This window comes from Pan paniscus, chromosome 3 (genome assembly GCF_029289425.2).
Source record: "Pan paniscus chromosome 3, NHGRI_mPanPan1-v2.0_pri, whole genome shotgun sequence".
NCBI classification, from domain to species: Eukaryota; Metazoa; Chordata; class Mammalia; order Primates; family Hominidae; genus Pan; species Pan paniscus.
The window spans coordinates 157,167,191-157,189,167 of record NC_073252.2 but is presented as its reverse complement, the minus strand read 5'-3'; the positions used below and the strand labels follow the sequence as shown (position 1 = coordinate 157,189,167).

Here is a 21,977-nt window from a genome sequence, read left to right as displayed (position 1 = left end):
GCAATGGCATGTTCTGATTGGACTCTATGTCATCCCTCCTATATAAGACTTTTCATTACACAGGGGGGCTCTGGCAATAAGGAAAATGATAATGATAGGTGTACCCAAAGATTCTGTCCAATAGGACAGTGTTGCACAAACTGACTCAGATTTATGTGTCAGGAACTCACTTTACTTTTGCTACCAGTATTTTTTAAAAAATAAGTTAAACTATCAAAGCACATCAGTTATAGAAAGAATACGTTCTGTTTCATGAAACTTTTATTTCTGGAATGAGTAGGAGTGTCTGTGCTGTACCATAAAATGTATTTATTCCTGGAGAAGCAGTAAAGCAATTCTGAATACCATTGCAAGAGATGACCCATATCTATCATATATGGGAGGCAGGAATCATTGTTTTACCAATGCATTGACCTTTTGATTTGCATTATAAAGGCAAATGAACAAGTCATGGTCCTCTGAAGCACATCCCAGTTAATTCTGCAGCTTCCGGCCTCTGTTTTCTTTAGCCATCATCCCTCACGCCTCACCATAAACTATGACACTATTACCTATAGACCATGCATTTTACTTTTTTCCACCCCTTGTAGTTGCTAAATTTCTTTGGACAAGCAAAGATTCATGGGTTTAAGAAAAATGTGGGCCAGAAATTGTCAGAAATGTTTTGAATTTAGTATCTGTTTAGACAATAATAGAAGTCAAATAATTACCACATACCTGCAAAAAGTGGGAAGAAAATACAAAGTACCTTCACAAGTATTTGTTGTAATAATTTTAAAGTGCTTCGTGTAGACATATTGCGTGCTTTTTGGCAGACTCTTAATCTATTAGTGGGTCATGAGCTTAATTTGTGATATATAAGTAGCGGCTAGCATTAAAAAAAAACCACAGGATAGAAGATATCTGCGTATCATATATTGTAAGAATAAAGGAGACAGAAAGATCAAATAGTAGATGTACATAATTATCCAGGCTCAGCTGAAAAACCAGAAATACATAAATGCTAAACCAGATGGCATCTAAGATTTCATTTTAAGATTTCAAGGATTCAATAATGGTATCACTGGTTTTTAGATAATTTCTATGCTATATTATACTAAATGATTGGAGCAATTTTTAAAAATAAAGAACTATTTTATAACCAATCATATATATATATGGCAGCAGTCTCCAACCTTTTTGGCACCAGGGGCAGGTTTCGTGAAAGACAATTTTTCCACTCTCGGTGGGTGTGGGGGGATAGTTTTGGGATGAAACTGTTCTGCCTCAGATCATCAAGCATTACAGTCTCATAAGGAGTGCACAACTTAGAACCCTTGCATATGCAGTTCACAGTAGGGTTTGCACTCTTATGAAACTAATGCTGCCACTGATTTGACAGGAGGTGGAGCTCAGGTGGTAATGCTCCCTCACCTTTCGCTCGCCTCCTGCTGTGCGGCCTAGTTCCTAACAGGTCAGGGACCAGTACCAGTCTGTGTGGCCCAGGGGTGGAGACTCCTGCTACAGAGGGCTCAAAACTCTGACAATGCCATAGGTATCATACAGACTTAAAAGGGCTTAGGATAGCCAAGAATTCAGAGCCTGGGATGGATACTAGGGAAATCCTCAGGACAAAGGAAAAGAAGCCATGGATGGGAGAAACAGGACAATTTTCTTTTGTATTTCTTAGAACAATCTATAGAATTATACACTTACCTATTAGAATGATACACTATTATTACCTATCTAATGTTTATGGAAAAATATTAAGCTTTAAAAACATTTTATTTACAATGTACCATTAAAAAAAAAAAACAAATAATTAACTTATAGATACCAGAAGCTGAAGCCAATTCAGAAAACTAGCTTATCCTGGTTTGCTTGATACAATTTTATATAAGAAATGTTTTATTAATTTTTTTTAAAAACCCGGGGCTTGTTAAAAGAGATCAAAGCAGTCTTCTACTTTACTGTGTCAAACTCTCAAAACAAAAAAATTTTTTTTTACAACTATTCAATAATGGAGTACCTACAAAGTTATGAGTTCCAGGGTAAAAATTAATATGATAAAGTCCCTTCCTTCAAAGTACTGAAACAAAACTATACCCAAGAAATCTATCAGAACCCAAAGGGAATTTTTTTCTTCCTGCAGCTCGCAAAAATATGTTCAAATATTAGCAATTTCATTTGATTCACCTTAAACACTCATGCACACACTCACATGCATGCACGTGGACATAATCTGTCCCTTTTTTGCAGGGGAAGAGGAAGTTGGGTAGGAAAAGAGGCATCTAGAGAAAACATCAATCATACAGATGTTTGTATTTTATATAAAGGTTGTCTATTTTAACTAAATCCTGGAGGATGAGTTGCATTTAACAAGAGCTAAACAGTTCTCACACATATTTTATTTTCAGGGAAATAGAATACAAAATCTTTCAAGGTCTTACATAGAACAAACAACACCCTTTAGGACTTGTTTAATGTTAGTGATTTATTGCTTTAAATAAATGTATATTTGATAGCTGCAAACATGATAATTGTCATTGCTTGCAAGTAAACTGGTATTCAAATAAATGCTACTCCCTGTAGCAATTATATTGACAAGCACTTTTTTTTTTTAAAGATGGCTTTTTATTTATTTGTAGGAATCACTATGGCTGCTGCTTTCTAGAGATTCTGGGAAAGAGGGCTTCTCAGCTATCAACTGAAAGTCTTAAATTTCCAAGAATGACAGACATGTATTTTAATAATCAGCATTTTCTTCACAACTATTTTAAAATGAACAGATTCAAAAAAGATATATTAGTTTACAAAATGGTAACTTCCAAATCAATCTATTCATAGCAACGTTTCACCTATTTTTTTTTAAAAGCACCTATGAGCAAAGATTCTGAATTGAAATGGTAAACTGAACACACTTCCAATTTACTTCTTTAAAACTACAGGGGATTAAAAAGAAAGAAATTGGCAAGGGCAAAGAATGAGAACGTGAAATGCAATTTTGGACACTGGAAATCAGCTGAACATGTGGTATTGGACCCAAGAAAGTGAACAGGGAATTGGAGAGTGAAACCCGTTTTTAGAAATTGTAAATCAGATCAACATGCAATATCAGAAACAGGAAAAGTACAAACCTAAGTCTTCAGGGGGTGAAACAGAACCATTCCACTCAGGCCACTCCCCTGCTTCCATCAGCCCAGCCTCTACTTTACTCTTCTTCACTGCACTCACTGCCTGCAATGGGTTTACTTGTTCACTTGCTGATCACGCGTCTCCCCTAATAGACTGCAACAGAACAAGGACTTTTGCCCTTGTTCAGCACTGAGTGAGTTGCCAGGACTTAGAAAACTGCTTGGTACATAGAAGGTGCTCACCCACATTAGCTGAATGAATAAATAATAATTACCATACAATATTCATCTATAAAGAGTTAGCAATTCCCATAAATTACTTCAATTAAATTTGGAATGTCTAATCTAAGGTTTTGTGTTTTTTTTGCCTTTAATTTCCTAGAATATGTATATAGCTGAAATGGTGAAAGTTTTTCCTCATACATGTTTGTGTCACTCAAACTCATGTAACAAGCCACTCCACACCATCCTTTATCAATTCCAACAGATTCAGTTCATTTAATTGCCCTTCAAATATGTATTGGCCCAAGAGTTGGGGGAGTGGTACAACAGACAAGCAAGGCTCAGGCAAGGGTGGCTATGGACCCTGGAACTCTCGTGGAAGGATGACTCTCAACGGAAGTTGCCCTCATTTCCAGTGTTCTAAGAAACAAGCCAGAGTCTGGGAGGCATACTCAAATCCAAAACAATTACTACACAACCAACTCTTGCTATGATGGAAAGGTGGATATAAAGCTACTTAAATTTTTAACCTCTGGGTACACTTAAAGTCATTGCAGCACAATTCATAATAGCAAAGACATGGAATCAACCTGAATTCCCATCAATGATAGAATGGATAAAGAAAATGTGGTAAATATACACCATGGAATACAATACAGCCATAAAAAGAACAAGATCATGTCCTTTGCAGGGACATGGATGGAGCTGGAGGCCATTATCAGAGGAACAGAAAACCAAATACTACATGTTTTTACCTGTAAGTGGGAGCTAAATGATGAGAACACATGAACACACAGAGGGGAACAACACACACTGGGGCCTTTCGGAAGGTTAGAGGGTGGGAGGAGGTGGAAGTTCAGGAAAAATTACCAATGGGTACTGTGGGCAGCAAGCCACCCAGGTGCCGAGGCAAGAGACCGAGGACATGAGCTGTTCCAGTATAATAAAATATAAAACAAGAATAGTTATACTAGATCTAGATTATAGACATGATTATATATAAATATCATTAACCATTAGTTAGTAGTACTTACTCTTTATTCCAATATTATAATAATCCTCATTCTATAATCATAACCTAGGAAAAACCAGGCCATACAGAGATAGGAGCTGAGGGGACATAGTGAGGAGTGACCAGAAGACCAGAGTGCGAGCCTTCTGTTATGCCCAGACAGGGCCACCAGAGGGCTCCTTGGTCTAGCAGTAACGTCAGCATCTGGGAAGATGCCCGTTGCCAGGTGGACCATGGTCTAGCGGTAGCCTCAGTGTCACGGAAAAACACCGGCTACTTAGCAGACCGGGAAAGGGAGTCTCCCTTCCCCAGGGGGAGTTTAGAGAAGACTCTGCTCCTCCACCTCTTGTGGAGGGCCTGACATTAGTCAGGCTCGGCCGCAGTTATCCGGAGGCCTAACCGTCTCCCTGTGATCCTGTGCTTCAGTGGTCACGCTCCTAGTCCGCCTTCATGTTCCATCCTGTACACCTGGCTCTGCCTTCTAGATCGCAGCAGTAAATTAGTGAAAGTACTAAAAGTCTCTGATATGCAGAAATAATGGCATATGCTGTCTTTCTCTTTGTCTCCTCTCTCTTTCTGCCTCGGCTGCTAGGCAGGGAAGGGCCCCCGTCCAGTGGACACGTGACCCACGTGGCCTTACCTATCATTGGAGATGACTCACACTCCTTATCCTGCCCCTTTGTTTTGTATCCAATAAATACCAGTGCAGCCTGGCATTCGGGGCCACTACCGGTTTCCACAACTTGGTGGTAGTGGTCCCCCAGGCCTAAATGCCTTTTCTTTTATCTCTGTCTTGTGTCTTTATTTCTACACTCTCTCGTCTCCGCACATGGGGAGAGACCCACCGACCCTGTGGGGCTGGTCCCTACAGGGTACTAGGCTTAAAACCTGGGTGATGAAATAATCTATACAACAAACCCCAATGACACAGGTTTTCCTATGTAACAGACCTGCACTTGTACTCCTGAACATAAAATAAAAATTTTTTTAAAAAAGGACAAAAACAGCAAAAGAAAGAAAGAAAAAGAGTCTCAACCATCACACAGCCTATATGCCACTAACCTGACATTTTGCTGTCTCCTTCCACCCACTTGCGTCTTCACACAAAACCAGAGTAGAAGCAAATCACTGTGACAATTTTACCAACTGCCTTTATGTTTACATACAGAAAACATGAGCTTAATAAAAACAGTGCTCACGAGAAAATTAATAGAAGTAATACTGCTTGAAAGGCTCATTTTAACTTTTTTTTTTTTTGTCATAAACTAAGCTTAAGAAAGGGTTTATGTGGAAAGGGTTTACTAAAGAAGTTTCATTCACATTATTATTTGTAGACTCCTGAAGGTAAGACTGAGTAAACCTGATTTTTTCCAATTTTTGTCCAACAAATACTACTGTTTATACAAAGGAAATTAATAAATTAATGATTTTTTAAAGCCTACTAGTCTTGGGCTCTATTTCATCAGACAATTTTGCCACTGAATCTTTTTAATTGCTCGTAGATTCATTTTCCTGTTCAAGCTTACCAATGTCATCATCTGTCCGGTCAATTGGGTCCTTCTCTAGGCAGTCTCTCACAATGTCCCTACTCATCAGAGGATCTGATGCTCTCTCAATGTCTTCTTCATCGTCGTCGTCCTCGGAATCCACTGCTGTTTCTGGCAACCCACTCAGGTCCATATCACCAGCCTCGCTTTCTGTGGCCTTAAGACACACACACAAAAATTAAAAACTATTTTAAGTAAATAAATCTTTGGGGCCCAAAGAAACAAGAGCAAGCCTCATTCAAAATAATGCTTTTGTTATATTTATTTTTCCATCCAACAACTATGTATGCACCAGAAACTACATATAACAATTACTTTAACAAAATATGAGTGATTCCACCTCCTATTAAATTTTCGGTCAGGAATAACGACTTTATCTCAGTAATTTTGATTTCTTATCCTAGCTGTCATATGGCATTTGAAACACAGTAGAATAAAGAAGAAAAAGTATTTGTTTTCACTCCATTCTTCAAAGAGAATGGCTTAGGCTAACAGCTTAAGGGTGACAATTAATTCTGAGCAATTCCTTTTGCAGAATAGGTGTGAATTTATTAATGCCAAGAAGCCTGGACCATTTTACCCCAATTAGACAGTCCTTATGGAAAAATGAGCCACAAATCAAAGGTAACTTGATAAATATGCAAACGAAACATTAACAATTAGTTGGATTATCCCAATGACCACTGTTAAACTATAAATCGAGAAACACTATAGGAGACCATACGCGTAAAGGCAACATACTCTTTCTTCCCATTCATCAACACAGGTAATCACATCACTAAACTTCAAGTTATCAAGATACCTGCAAATTTCCTAAGTCACTGGAGTCACACATTTCAAGATGGTCTCTTTTGTTGAACTAGCTCAATCCTAGAACAGTTATCCTTTCTAGGTCACCATGTAGCCTTTTGTGACTATCATCTCAGCAATATGTATGTATATATAATACAGATCTTATTTGACATTATGTACCTAGACTTCAATTATCAGTTAAGCATAGTAAAAATGAATTCAATTAAATATTAACTACATCAATCTTGAACAGAAGTTTTTCCAAATGAAATATTAAAATCTTGAAAACATCTTATTATACAATTATTAATTTTGTAGAAAACGTATATTACAAAGTTCAACTTCAAATCATAGCCCATATGATTCTCAAAGATAATAAATACCTTTTTTAAGAAAAAACAAATATTTTTTAAAAGAAAGATAAAAATATAAAATACTGACTTTGATAATAATAATAAGCTAACACTAAATACTTACAATGTGTCAGGTACTGCTCTAATTGCTATGTATTTATTAACTGGTCTAATCCTTAAAACAACCCTATAAAGTAAAAGCCATTATTAACTTTTATTATTCTCTTAACACTTAGGTGAAGAGAAATAATTTTTCCAAGGTCATGCTGCTGATAAACTGTGGAATCAAGACTACAACCCAGGAATTCTGGCTTCAGAGTCTTAATCGCAATCTAATCTGTCTCTTTTTAACATTCACTGAATATGAATGTGGCTTATATAAGGATCTATCCTTTTCCTATAATTTAATATTTACAGAATAAATTGTGCTATTTTCTTTTTCTTTCTTTCTTTTTGTTTTTTTTGAGACAGAGTCTTGCTCTGTTGCCCAGGCTGGAGTGCAATGGCACGATCTCAGCTCACTGCAACCTCTGCCTCCCAGGTTCATGCGATTCTCATGCCTCAGCCTCCCGAGTAGCTGGGACTACAGGTGTGCACCATCACAACCAGCTAATTTTTGTACTCTTAGTAGAGACGGGATTTCATCATGTTGGCTTGGCCAGTTTTGAACTCCTGGCCTCAAGTGATCTGCCCACCTCAGCCTACCAAAGTGCTGTGATTACAGGCATGAGCCACCACGCCCAGCCTGTGCTATTTTCTTATAAACAAAGTTTCAGCTTTGTAAAGTCCCGGTTCGTATCACAGAACATAAGATTTAATCCTACATTTTGAAATAATACAAGCATGTGTTAACAATGAGTTTTATCACATTTTCTGTTCTTTAGGTACAATTTCCTGAACTAAAATGCATATATTATTTAAAAAAGAAACTTAAGGGGAAAATAATTGAAGATAGAAAACCTAATGTTTATGAAAGTTCAATGGCCTGGTCATTATAAGCAGAGATACTGCAGGTAGGAGAGTAATAAGCCACCGCAGCCCATACAGACAGAACTGTGACACACTCAGAAACACATCTCATAATTTAAACTCAAAATTAACTGAATCATTGCTAGATTTAAGAAGGAAACTGAAGTAGAACTTGATGTGATATAGTATGCCAAGGTTGTGGTTAGAGAAAATAGGTCAACATTGTTATCAGCACCTGACCCTGAAGTCTAGAAATACAATTTGCTAATGCTTGCTATGATCACATTTTTACCTCAGTTTCATCTTCACATTGAAGACTATTTATTACTCATCACCTTAGATTTTCAAAAATATTATCAGTTCTCTATATAAACATTCTTTAATATTAGCATAGAGTGAAGAAAGGACACTACCAAAGACAGAAATTTTAAAAATATTTTCAATAATTTATATAACTAATGGTTTTTCTTTAATTTTAAAACATCTAATGTATGTGAAAAGATGGAATATATTTTATACCATCCCAAAGAAATAATTATCGTTTAAATTATTTACATTTAAGTCTTAAGCAGAACATAAAGACTTTCAACTGTCAACTGGATTTATCTCTCCCAAACTGAACCTTCCACTTTATTTAAAAGATCACAGTTGCTTGCTATCTCTATGTGCATTCCATGCTTTAAGAAACCAACTATTCATAAAATAACATTTACTAAACCAAAAATTTAGAGATTATTATTTAGAATAAATAACCATTTTACCTTAAAATACTACAGATTCTCTAAATCATATTCTTTAAAAGAACGTGATAAACAACTTTTCAGGGACCTACTAATTTCATAATACCACTGCCTTGTGGACAAGATGTTTATAGATTAAGTGGAGTTAAAAGTTTAAGGAACACAAACTGGTCTCCAGGAGGAGTACTAAACTTAAGAAGAGTACCTAGAATATAGTATTTACTGTGTGAACAAACTCAGTTTTGTGGCTCCAAATCTCACCTCTACTATTCATGATGTGATTTTAGCAAAGTCACTTAACCTCCACAAGCCCATCTCATCATCGATGTAAACTGTAGATACAACTTCTTACTATTCATAGGACTGCTTTTGGATCAAATAAGGGAGAAAGCAAGCCAGTCTCAAGCTAGATCAAAAGTCCCTTCCTCAAGGGGATACATTCTTCATCTTAGAACCTGTACACCTTCTACCTCTCCCCATACCAGCAATGAACGCTGCACGCAATTTATGTTTGTGGAATTTGACCAAAAAACCCCACAAAATTCTGTTAAACACCACACTCTCCTTATATATTTGTAAAATAGTATCTTAGACTAACTGCACAAATACATTCTGGTCAACTGGTTCATACACCAATTATAAAAATAGTGATTCTATATTGAATGACTATCATATGTGTCTAGCACTAAAGTTGATGTTTTAAAACATAATAATCTTCATATCAATTCAGCAAGTTAGTATTACTAACCCTATTTTACAGAGGAGAAAATGTCAAGGACATTAAATAAGTTGTTCAATGTAAGCAAAACAAAACACAGTAACTGTGCTAGGACTCAAAATCAGGTGTGACCAACCAAGAAATACTAAGTACTCTGCACTTCGCTCAACATTCTCAATAGTCTTATAAAAAAAAAGTTGAAATATAATACAGTAATAAAATGTTTTCCACTTTGCTAAGTCATAAAAGATAAAAAGTTTAAATATATATTTGCCTATAAACATAACACTTATTGTTTTCTAGCTTCCTCCAAATAACAACACTACTAAGACTCACGCACGTCTTTAAACCCTTTTTTTCTAAATAAAGACACTAAAACAGACGCTTTATATTTAAAAGCTTATCTGGATATATTTGTTTCAGGAACAAGGAGAAAGGTTTACATAGTTATGTTAGCCAAATAACTCCTGTCTTAAATTAATTTATCTTATACATGTACTGACTAACATAGATTTTGTTGTCCATTAATATTTAAATAGTGATATTCTTTTAAAAACAATATTCTCAGATCAATGCTGAAAGCTCCACTATTTAAATCAAAAGGGACTAAATACATTCTGCTATTGTGAACACAGTTCTTAAAACCAATTTATTTTACATTTTTTTAAAAAAATCAAGAAAATTCACAAAAAAAATTTTTATGCCATAAAGCTCTACTGAAGTATTAATTTAACTAAAATAAAAATCAAATACTGCATGTTTTATCAGTAAGCACTTTAAAATCACTTGCCAAAAGTTTTGCTTATTAAAAGCATATATATGCCTAAAAGAGAAGAACAATTTTTTAAAGCTCTTAATGTAAATCGTTAGGTTGCTTCCCCAAAATTACAATCCTACAAGGAGTATATAAAAATGTCTATAAATGCTTATTTTAAGTAAGAAAATCTGTGCTAATTTGATAGGCAGAATAATTTCATATTTAAGTCCTTATATGCTCAATTACTATTATGTTTCAAATACTTAAGGTGTAGACATTTGCATTTTCTTTTCTGTAAGTTACCAACTACTGTCCTTTGAACATTTTAACATTGTGAGCTGAGTATTTTTCTTATTTGTGTAAATCAGTTATATTCTGACTTTAAATCTTCTTATCAATTGATGTTCTAATTACAAAATGTTTTGATCCTTTATTAAAACATTGTTTGCTAACTCTTTAGTTTATCAGGAATTTATTTTAATTATGATACAAAATGAGAATACAAAATGATTCCCCAACCCCAAAGACCATTTATTGAATGATCCATCACTTTCTTTATTGATTTGTGAAGTTTCCTCTATTACATATTACATCCTTACACATGAGTTCAATTTTGCTTGAACTCTCTGTTCTATTGATCTATCTATTTTGTACAACTATTTCCGGTTTGCCTAAGCCACTCGCTCTGATCCTGATGGCCATACCATTTAACCAGGACCTTATCATGGCTGGAAATGGCGTTGTCTCGTATCACTAACTTAGGCATTAAAGCTTTCAATCACCAACAACCTTCTATTCTTTCAACCTGCCCCCATCTGCTTCTAAGGTAACCCTTTTTCAACTTAAGAAGGATCTTCGCTCAAGACTCTACTACCTTCTGTGTCTAGTGTTCACACTTCCTGTCTTAACTTCCTTTCATATCCAGCTTATATTCCCTAGTCTATTATTTCAATTACATTCATTCAACACATCTTTACTGAATGCCTAAAATTTCCTGGCACTGTACTAGGCTCTAGGGGAAAAAATAGAGACAAGACAGACAAGTTTCCTGCCTTCTTGAAGGTGTCATTCTTCTAGGCAGAGAGACAACATAAAAATTAATAATTGGTTCAATTGGCGTCTAGGAAGGAAATAAAAAGATTAGGCAGGAAAGGAATCAAAATGGAGGACTTCCTTTACAGAGGATTATAAAGGAACAACTCTGAGGAGATGACACTTGAAAACAAAGGCTGAAAAGGATCAAGCTAGGAGAAAACATTCCAGGCAGAAGGCATACAAAAGCTATGATCTGCAGTTAGAAAACACTTGTCTTGTTGCTGGACCTGTCTTTGTATTACACTCACTTAACAAACTTCAGTCCTGGGTGAAGTCAAATCCTTGCTTTCTTTGTGCTTACTGTGGAGAAAACTACTTAACAGAGCAGAGGGAAATCACTTTATATTTGAGGGCACTAACTCAATTGAATCTCCATTTCTCTGGTCAATTTGTTCTCCGACTCTCTGCAACTATTATTTCAAAACTTCTCTCTCCTTAAAACTCTCTACCTGCCAACCCTCTCACTCTCAACAAATGAACTCAACTCTTCCGAGAGAAAACAGAAGTCTAAGACAGGAACTCCCACAACTCCCAAACTCCCCAGGATGTGTTCCTGTTAAAACAGAAGAATGTTTCTTCTCTTAAGGTTAGTAATTAAGAATGACTAAGAATTCACTCATGAATTCCTCTCTTCCCACCATCTCAGCAACATTATTCTATCCATATCTCCCTGGTGTACAGCATCTACATTCAATCTCTCTGTGTGCATCTCGTGAGCATTTATTCTCACTTCAATGTGACAGGAGACCTCTGAAATCAGAACTGTATGAAGATCAAATAGGCTGCTAGGGGAGAAAGTTGCTCACCCTTGGAATTGTTCAAGAATAAACTGGATGCTTGATTCACAGGAGAGAAGCAGAGGATTCATATGCAAATTTGGAAGTTGAATCAGGTGCATGTCAGACTTCTCATTTTAAGTTCTGATTCAAAGACAATAGAAGTGGTCTACTGAAAATCTCTACTAAATGTTAAGTTTTGCACAGCCAATAACTAGATCCTTAGATACATCTATGGATTTTTCCTTATGATGGATATATACTTACAGGCTATCTGCCTGTCATCAAATTTGAAACAAATAGCTTTGACACTTAAGCAACTGAAATGATGCACAGGGATCCTCTTCTTCATCTACACCCAAAGATAAAGCCAGACAGCAGGCTGTAAGCTCCAACTATGTTAGAGCAATTAGGAACTCTCATCCACACTCTGGTTTCACAGACAATCAGATGATAACCAGGGGCAGAAGTACCATCTGCATTTCCTCATGTACTTATCTAGCCTATTCAAGGTAAAAGCACATATGACTAGAATTCCTCTCAGAATATGCCTCAATCGATTATACAAACAAGTTACTTTTTTGTTTTTTGAGACGGAGTCTTGCGCTGCCCCATAGGCTGGAGTGCAGTGGGGAGATCTCGGATCACTGCTGTGACAACTTCTGGGGCTCAAGAGATTCTCGTGCCTCAGTCTCCCGAGTAACTGGGACTATAGGCATGCACCACTACACCTGGCTAATTTTTGTATTTTAGTAGAGATGGGGTTTCACCATGTTGGCCAGGCTGGTCTTAGATTCCTGGCGTCAAGTGATCTGCCTGCCTTGGCCCCCCAAAATGCTGTGATTACAGGCATGAGCCACTGCGCCTGGTCAAACAAGTTACTTCATTATCTTAATAGATTTACCTTTTAGGAGTTTCATCCAAGTTTGTATTTATTTGATGAGAACAGTGATAATTGTAACCTCAAGCTGTATTCTCACTATAGATTTTCAAGATGTATAATAATAATCTCAAAGTTTAGAGGATGAAGGCTCTGCCATAATATTTCAATTAATATAAACTAAAGTACAACTTTTATGTATACTGTTCATTGTTTTACACAAGGGAACTCTTCGATAAATGTTTAGAAAAATCAACTTTCAGAATAAATGGTGTGTTTGTGTGTACGTGATGAGGAGGTAAACTGAGAAAAGTATATAACTAGTATACTATCTCTTTAAAAGAAAATTATTTTTTAAGATCTACTAAATTTAGGACCTAAATGAATATGTCTTGTATTGATGGTATTCTTAATTGTTCACTAACTTTCAATAATTAAAAAAATAAAAATAGCACTGACTAAATACAACAATGATCCTTCATAACTATATTGTCTCTAAAGAAAGTTATTTTTACGGTTATTTCATGCCACAGTTCCTAATAAGCCAAGAGTTATTCTTTGTAAAGTAAGAATAATGTTATTTTGTTTGAAACCATATACAATCCAATAGTAACAGAATGTATTTGAAGGCCAAATAAGGATATTTGTGTATATTTCAGTCTCTTTTCCTAAATTTGCACATTCAAAGCTAATAAAATGTTTCTTAACAATTAGAATTATTTTATTTTAAAAACAGTTTTGGAATCCCATAGCTCTGGCTTATTTTCTATCCTTCAGTATCATAAAAATTTATTTTAAGCAGATACTAAATCTAAAGGTAATTTTTTAAAAACACAAGGAAGCTAATTCAATGATCCAGTCTTATTAGGCCCTTCCTTTTGTCACACTCGGTATGGACTTTAAAGAGAAAAACTTGTAATGTAAGAGAAACCTACAGCCAACAGCTTACTGAACAGGGAAAAGTTGAAAGCATTCCCCATAAGAACTGTAACAAGGATGCCCACTTTCCCACTCCTATTCAAAATAGTATTCTAAGTCCTAGCCAGAGCAATTAGGCAAGAGAATGAAATAAAACGCACCCAAACTGGAAAAGTGGAAGTGAAATTATCCCTGTTTACTGATGGAATGATCTCATTATATATAGAAACCCCTAAAGACTCCATCAAAAAATTGTTAGATTTGATAAAAGAATTCAGGGAAGTTTCAGAATGCAAAATCAATATGCACAAATCAGTAGCATTTCTATACAACAATAACAATCTAGCTGAGAACAAAATCAAGAAAGCAATCTCATTTGCAATAGCTACATAAAAAACAAAATACCTAGAATATATTCGACCAAGGAGGTGAAAGAGCTTTACAAGGAAAACTATAATAAACACTGATGAAAGAAATTGTAGATGACACAAACAATGAGAAAACATCCCATGCTCATGGATTGAAAGAATTAATATCATTAAAATGACCATACTGACTAAAGCAATATACAGATTGAATGTAATTCCTATCAAAATCCCAGCATCATTTTTCACAGAATTAGAAAAAAAAAATCCTAAAGTTCATATGTAACCACAAAAGAGCCTGAATAGTGAAAGCAATCTTGAGCAGAAAGAATAAATTATACTACAAGGTTATAATAACTAAAACAGCATGATACTGGTATTAAAATAGGTACACAGATCAATGGAACAAAATAAAGAACCCAGAAATAAAGTCACGTATTTACAGCCAACCGATCTTTGACAAAGCCAAGAAGAACATATACCGGGGAAAAGCCACCCTTTTCGATAAATGGCGCTGGGAAAATTGGATTGCCATATAATGAAACTGGACCCCTATCTTTCAGCATAAATAAAAATCGACTCAAAACAGATTGAAGACTTAAGACCCAAAGCTATAAAAATATTAGAAGACAATCTAGGGAAAATTCTTTTGGACACTGGTCTAGGCAAATAATTCAGGACTAAGACCTCAAAAGCACAGGCAACAAAAACAGACAAATGGGACTTAATAAAACTAAAAACCTTCCGCACAGTAGAAGAAATAATCAACTGAGTGAACACGTAATCGGTATAATGGGAGAAATATTTGCTAACTATGCATCCTACTGGGGACTCATATCCAGAAGCTCAAACAACTGAATAACAACAACAGCAAAAAAATTAATCCCATTAAAAAGTGGGGAAAGGACATGAATAGACATTTTCAAAAGAAAACATACAAATAGCCAACAGGCATATGAAAAAATGCTTAATATCACTAATCATCAGAGAAATGCCAATTAAAACCACAATGAGATACTATCTTTCACCAGTCAGAATGGCTGTCATGAAAAAGACAAAAATAGTAACAGATGGTGAGGATGTGGAGATAAGAGAACACATATGCAGCTGGTGGGAATGTAAACTAGTACAACCTCTTGATGAAAAACAGTATGGAGATTTCTCCAAGAACTAAAAACAGAACTACGATTCAATCTACCAATCTCATGACTGAGTATCTACCCAAAGGAAAATAAATCATTGTATCAAAAAGATACCTGCACCTATATGTTTATTGCAGCACTATTCACAATAGCAAAGATATAGAATCAACCAAAGTGTTCATCAATGGATGACTGAATAAAGTACAGTACATATACGCAATGAAATACTATTCAGCCGTAAAAAATGAAATCATGTCTTTTGCAGCAATATGGATGGAAGTGGAGGCCACTATCTTGATTGAAATAATTCAGACACAGACAGACAAATACCACGCTTTCAGTCACAAGTGGGAGCTAAATAATGTTTACACATGGATGCAGAGTGTGGAATGATAAGCAGTGGAGACTCAGCGCACATGGGAGTAGGGGGTGGATAATGAGAAATTACTTAACGGGCACCATGTAAGTTATTGGGGTGATGTATAACCTGAAAGCCCTGACTTCACCACTATGCAATCTATCCATGCAACAAAATTACACTTTTACCCCACAAATTTATACAAATAAAAAAAGGAACACTTTGATAACTCGTCATAGCAGACGCAGTATAATCAGACAGCAGTTCTACACGCTAAAAATAACATACACGAAATAAACATTAATATTTTATGTACTTACATGCACATGTAATATACACATATATTTATTTTATAGATTCTATCAGCTGAGAACCTTAAAATTTCTTGGAATAAATGAAAATGAAGCAAATGACAAGGAAAACATCCTCTTACCTGGTAGATATCAGAAAGACTGCTGCTCCCAGAATCACTAGTGATACTACATCCTGAATGGCTAGAAGAAACGTGGGTCACCTGTGGGTGGAGACTGTCAGTAAGATGCAGTTTTGTGAAATCTGCAGGAAGCTATGGAAGGAGCAGGAAAAACTAGGATTACAATCTGAATCAAGAACTCCAAGAAGACATTTTAAAATTAAAATATCATATTTTATTCTATACCATTGAACTAAAAATGGTATTCATTTTCCACATTCACAAATTACTAAATATTGTCTTATTTACCAAAAATCACATATAATAATTTTTAAAGTGTATGAGCACACACGAGCCTTAAATAACACTAAATTCAATGTTTTAAATATGTGGGTTTGGTTATTAAGATAAACTTGGGTATTTAATTTAGTAAGCTAAAACAATCACACGTCAATGAGCAAATTAGGCTACAGTACTATTTATTAGCCATCACAAATGTAACTTTGTGGCAAAAAGCAGTTTAGACAAGAAAACACATTTAAGCTACTTTTAAACCCAAATAATGTTTAAAGTTTAAAAAAGAGAGCATCTTAGAATTGATGAAGTATATTGCCATATAAGCAACTGTACTAGGCTCTACAAAGAAAGAGAAAAGAGTGCCATCAAAGATCTTAGAATTGAGAAAGTTATGGACAACACTTACCTATCCTCATATACATAAATATCAACTTTCTACATGTTCATGTTTAAATAAAAATAGTCTCTATTAAAATAAACACATTCACTAAGTATCCCTTACGTGTCCTGCCACCCCTTATATACCAGAGAAAATGCATTAGAAAAAAAAAAAACCGCTTATTTGACAAATATTTACCGAGCCCCTTTTCTCTTACTATGCCCTCGTCAAGTGAGAATCTAAGAAAACAGATGTAAGGTTCTTAAGAATCTTAGACTCTTATCAGTTATTACCAATTCTTTTGAATAAAAAAAGACATTATATTTATCTATAATATCACACATTATACTATTGAGCTAATAATGAAACAGCATTTCAAAATACATGTTAACTAGCATCATGAAATACTGATAACACTCCCTTTTTCCTGCATATTGATCCTATTTAGCTGGCAAATAGTTATAAATATAAGGACTAATTGTTAAAACTTAAATAAACGTTAACCTTAGTAGTATTCCTGTCCACATTCTGAGGCTCATTCCCTCCCCCTCCAAAATGTTACTGCATAGTTTAGAGTAAGCCTCACAAGGGAGACAGTTTGGATTTACGACAATGATCAATGGATTTTGATACTTCAGAGCTCCAAGTAGGCAAAATGTATTTATATCCCTTAATAATTCAGACCTACTCTCTGAATAGATTACACCCCTCTCTACCTTAAGTGAATTATATTTAACAATATTTACATACAATCTGTTTAGAAATAATAACTTTATTGGATACAAGGCATACAAAGGGGAGATTTAAACATAAACTTAATAGGGGCATATAATTAGATGCCAAATAAATGGAGAAAAATTCATTTGTTGAGGGAGCTTGGAGAAGTGAAATAATCGCAAACCTATCTTACCAACAGTGTTTTTAAAGAAACTGGTAATTGAAGATGTTGTAAAATATGTAATATTTAGGAGAATAACAACTTATGTGTAAGGGATAGGCAAATACCTCTAAATTCAGAATTTATATGTTTCATTCATAATGTAGAATAGTGAAATATTTGCAGGACTTCTTCAGGAACAATTCAAAGATAGAAGTTTGCAGATATGTATTAATGACTATAATTTTACATATAGCTAAATGATGGTGATCAGATATGAAAATAAATAATAGGCAGGATAGATACCCTTCATCGTCTTAGCTACACTTCCATTTAATTAAGTCACTTACTGCAGAAGGCAACTGGGGAAACATTACTCTATGGCTTAGAGATGTTAAAAGGCATCAATCAATACATGTAATTAGAGAACAATAAACTGATTTCTATTGATTATCTTTTACAGACATGACTCAGGTTGACATGCAACATAGTGTGATTTTTTTAAAAAAATTAATGTGTCAAATGAAGATAAAACTATCTAATGAATTTTTATATTTTATTTATTCAGGTCTCACAGAACTCTCTTCAGAATCCATCATCTGGTCATCTTCCCTGACTAACAATTCACCGTATGGAGAGCACTAGGAGTTGTAAGAGCTCCAAGCCTAACATAAGAGACATTCATCCAGCTTTTAGATACCACAATCTATTCATCTGTGCCTACTTACAGCCACAAATATCAGAATTACATGGAAATGTTAGGCCCAGAACCATAAAGACTGTCAAAAAGACAAAGAAATATTTTTGCTTTTAAAAATTCAATTATATTTAATAAATACTTATTGAGTATCTGCCATGTCATACACTCTGCTAGTGGCAGAGAGTGTCAAGATAAATAAGACATTCCTAACTCCAAATCTCTACTACCTCCAAATTCACTGTGACAGGTGTTACAAACAATAGAAAATACAAGTTTTTTATTTTTTATTTTTTATTTTAAATACAGGGTCTTCCCTAACTGCCCAGGCTAGAGTGTAGAGACACAATCATAGCTCACTGTAGCCTTAAACTCCTGGGCTGAAGTGATCCTTCCACCTCAGCCTCCTGAGTAGCTGGAACCACAGGCACATGCCACCATGTCTAGCTAATTTTAAAATTTTTTGTAGATAATAAAAGGGTCTCTCTCTGTTGCCCAGGTTGGTCTCAAACTTCTGGCCTTAAGTAATCCTCCCTCCTCAGAGTGCTGGGATTACAAGTGTGAGCCACTGCAAACACTGTTTTTATCCCTTTCTCCCCACTATCTGTGTTCTTTGCAGAATGGCATGAAATAATGATATATTAAATGCATATATAAATTAGCATTAATTAAATGCCTTTTAATATGAGATATGTAAGAATAGATGCCATGTTCAAAAAAACCTTAAAATATTTTCCCACCAATTAGGATAACAATACTATTATTAATTTTTTCTTTTTTCTTTTTTTTTTTGGAGACAGAATCTTGCTCTGTCGCCTCGCCCCGGGTGGGGTGTGGGTGGCACAATCTCAGCTCACTGCAACTTCCACCCTTCTGGATTTAAGCGATTCTCCTGCCTCAGCCTCCCAAAGAGCTGGGATTACAGGCGCCCACGACCCCAGCTAATTTTTTTTTTTTTAAGCAGAGACAGGCTTTCACCATGTTGGCCAAGCTGGTCTCAAACTGCTGGCCTCAAGTGATCCACCTGCCTTGGCCTCCTAAAGTGCTGGGATTACAGGCATGAGCCACCACATCTGGCATTATTATTAAATTTTATTGACAATACACATCAGTCAAGTTATGGAATGGGAGATGTTATAAAAGGTGTTCCCATAAGGAAAGAAACTGAAATGCACTGATTTGACTCTGCCATGACACTCTAATGGAATAGAGGCCTGAGCCCATGCCTAGGAAAAATGGAGTTTCTAGGAGGCAAACAAACCATGTAGGGGGTTGAGAGTCAGGAGGCAGACACAGGGGCAGATGCCCACATTTAAACCCAAGGGCATCAGGGAAACACAGATCTGAGAAATATATACAAGGTACAACGTGACAGCAAGCATCCCTTACTCTAAACTTTTTTCTAAGCTTGACCCAGTCCCTATTTAAATTACTATGTATCAGTATGCTATTTAATGAAATTACAGATGAAATTGAGGTTGTGAATTATCTTGCGACTGTAGCCACCATTTATAACAGAAATTCTGTTCAAAAAATAAAATTTATAAAGCTAGAAATATACAGTAATTACCTGAATAAAATCAATAATTAAGTTAATTATATGAGAAAGTAACACATTTTATGTATTTTTAATACCAATGTATTTCCCAACAATTCATTAAGAACACAATTCCAAGGAATTTTTCACCTATATTTTTCATTTTTATCACTTAAATATTTATTTTAATATTCGATTATATAAATATATTACTGCTCAATTTTTTGTTCCTGGAGCAAGCAACCTATAGTCCTAAAAAACACCACCTGTGAATCACAATTTTAATAAACTACTCTTAGGCAAATGGTTGAATCATAGTTTAACCACAAACACTGCTAAATATATAAGAAACAAGGGTAATATTTAAATCAGATTCTTAAATCAGACTTAAATCAGATTATATTTATTATATATTGTTTAAATCAGATTATATTAATTTTAGGTTTATGCGTATATAAAGTAATACTTACATAAAGTATATTAGTATTAAAGTATAAAGTAATACTTTATATAAGTATTACTTTACACTTTTAATACTTTATAATATTAATAAAAGATACTATATTTTCATTCAGCATTCATCCATCATTTATTGAAAGCCTGTTTTGTGAGGACTGAATAAATAAATGGGTGTGAAGGACTTAGAGAAGTGCCTGGCACACAGGAAGTAATACTTTATATAAGCATAAACCTAAAACTAATCGTAGTTTCATAAAACCTTGGTATCATTTGTATAATAGTTTTTTTTTTATTATGTAGGACAAACAGATGATACCATAATTAGCTTTGTAAAAGTAAATTCTACACATTATTTCTCTATAATATATAAATAATAATTTGATAATCATTGATTAATCTAATGGTTGGCATTTATAAAATTACTTGCTAATAAATGAACTCGATCTTGAACATAAAGATAATGAGTATGGATGCCTTGAAGTCTCTGATACCAATAAGTAAATACTCATAAGTAAATAAGTAATAATAAGTTAAAAAAAAAAAGTTAAATTGGTAAAATACCTAAAATTGGTGACAGTGCAGTACAAACAAGGGTGGCTGCCCTTCTTCTTCCTTTCCGTCCTGAATTACTGATATAATTATTGATATAGCCCAGCATCTGTGGTACCAGATCCCCAAGTTTTAGGGATGAGTTTTGTGGAATTTCATTATCAACAGAGGCTTATTCTCTCTCTCTCTCTCTTTTTTTTTTTTTAATGTAAAAGAGAGTTTCATGGTCCAAGATACATATCATCATCATCTTAGGACTGCTGAGAAATCCAATAGTTAAAAACAAAAAAATACTGTCTATTGACTGAAATGTATTTAACTGATAATTTCCCAAACTAATCTTGGAACCACTTTAAGTAACAGTTACAACAGAATGCACAAGGTTTGGGGTGATGATCACTGGAATCTAGTCAATTTTCCTAGGCATCTTACCTTGAATAAAACTACTTAAACTAAAATAAATATCACACTTAGTGACTAAAACTAACTTCATATTAAGATGCATCACTCAGAATTTTCCCAAATGAACACTGCTTTCCCCATATCATTGTCAGGGTTTTGAGTCTTTATGTTCACGTTTTTAATCTCTACAAGGTGGAGTAAGTATATTCCTAGACATATTTTCTATTTTTCTCTGAGGTATTTGTAAAAAATAAAGGATACTATATTTTCATTCAGCATTCATCCATCATTTATTGAAAGCCTGTGTTGTGAGGACTGAATAAATAAATGGGTGTGAAGGACTTAGAGAAGTGCCTGGCACACAGAAATGACTAAAGTGTTAAGTACAGATCATTACGGACCAGACTCTGCAAGGCGCAGGTCCCTTCCAGCTTCATGATTCCTGTAGCTGGAATCTAAGCCTAGATGCCAATGGATTATTGAGTTATTCCCAGAAAGGGCTTTCGTGGCCAAACTCACCCAGCTATAGACACGATCTTTCACTCCCTCTGGAACTCAAGTTATTTTAAAAGCCATTCATATTGTTTCTCTTTCTCTAGGCATGCACATAC

At 34.9% G+C, this 21,977-nt stretch overlaps 1 protein-coding gene across 12 annotated transcripts in view; it reads right to left on the bottom strand.

Moving 5' to 3' along the window:
• RAPGEF2 (Rap guanine nucleotide exchange factor 2) overlaps positions 1-21,977 on the bottom strand; it is a 261,346-nt gene that overhangs the window by 39,449 nt on the left and 199,920 nt on the right. For all 12 annotated transcript variants that reach the window (XM_034959339.3, XM_034959340.3, XM_034959344.3 and 9 more), the window contains 2 exons: positions 16,191-16,322; positions 5,874-6,051 (listed from right to left, as the gene is read on the bottom strand). In XM_034959339.3, the coding sequence (XP_034815230.1) occupies positions 5,874-6,051; positions 16,191-16,322 (310 nt within the window). The remainder of the gene's footprint in view (positions 1-5,873; positions 6,052-16,190; positions 16,323-21,977) is intronic.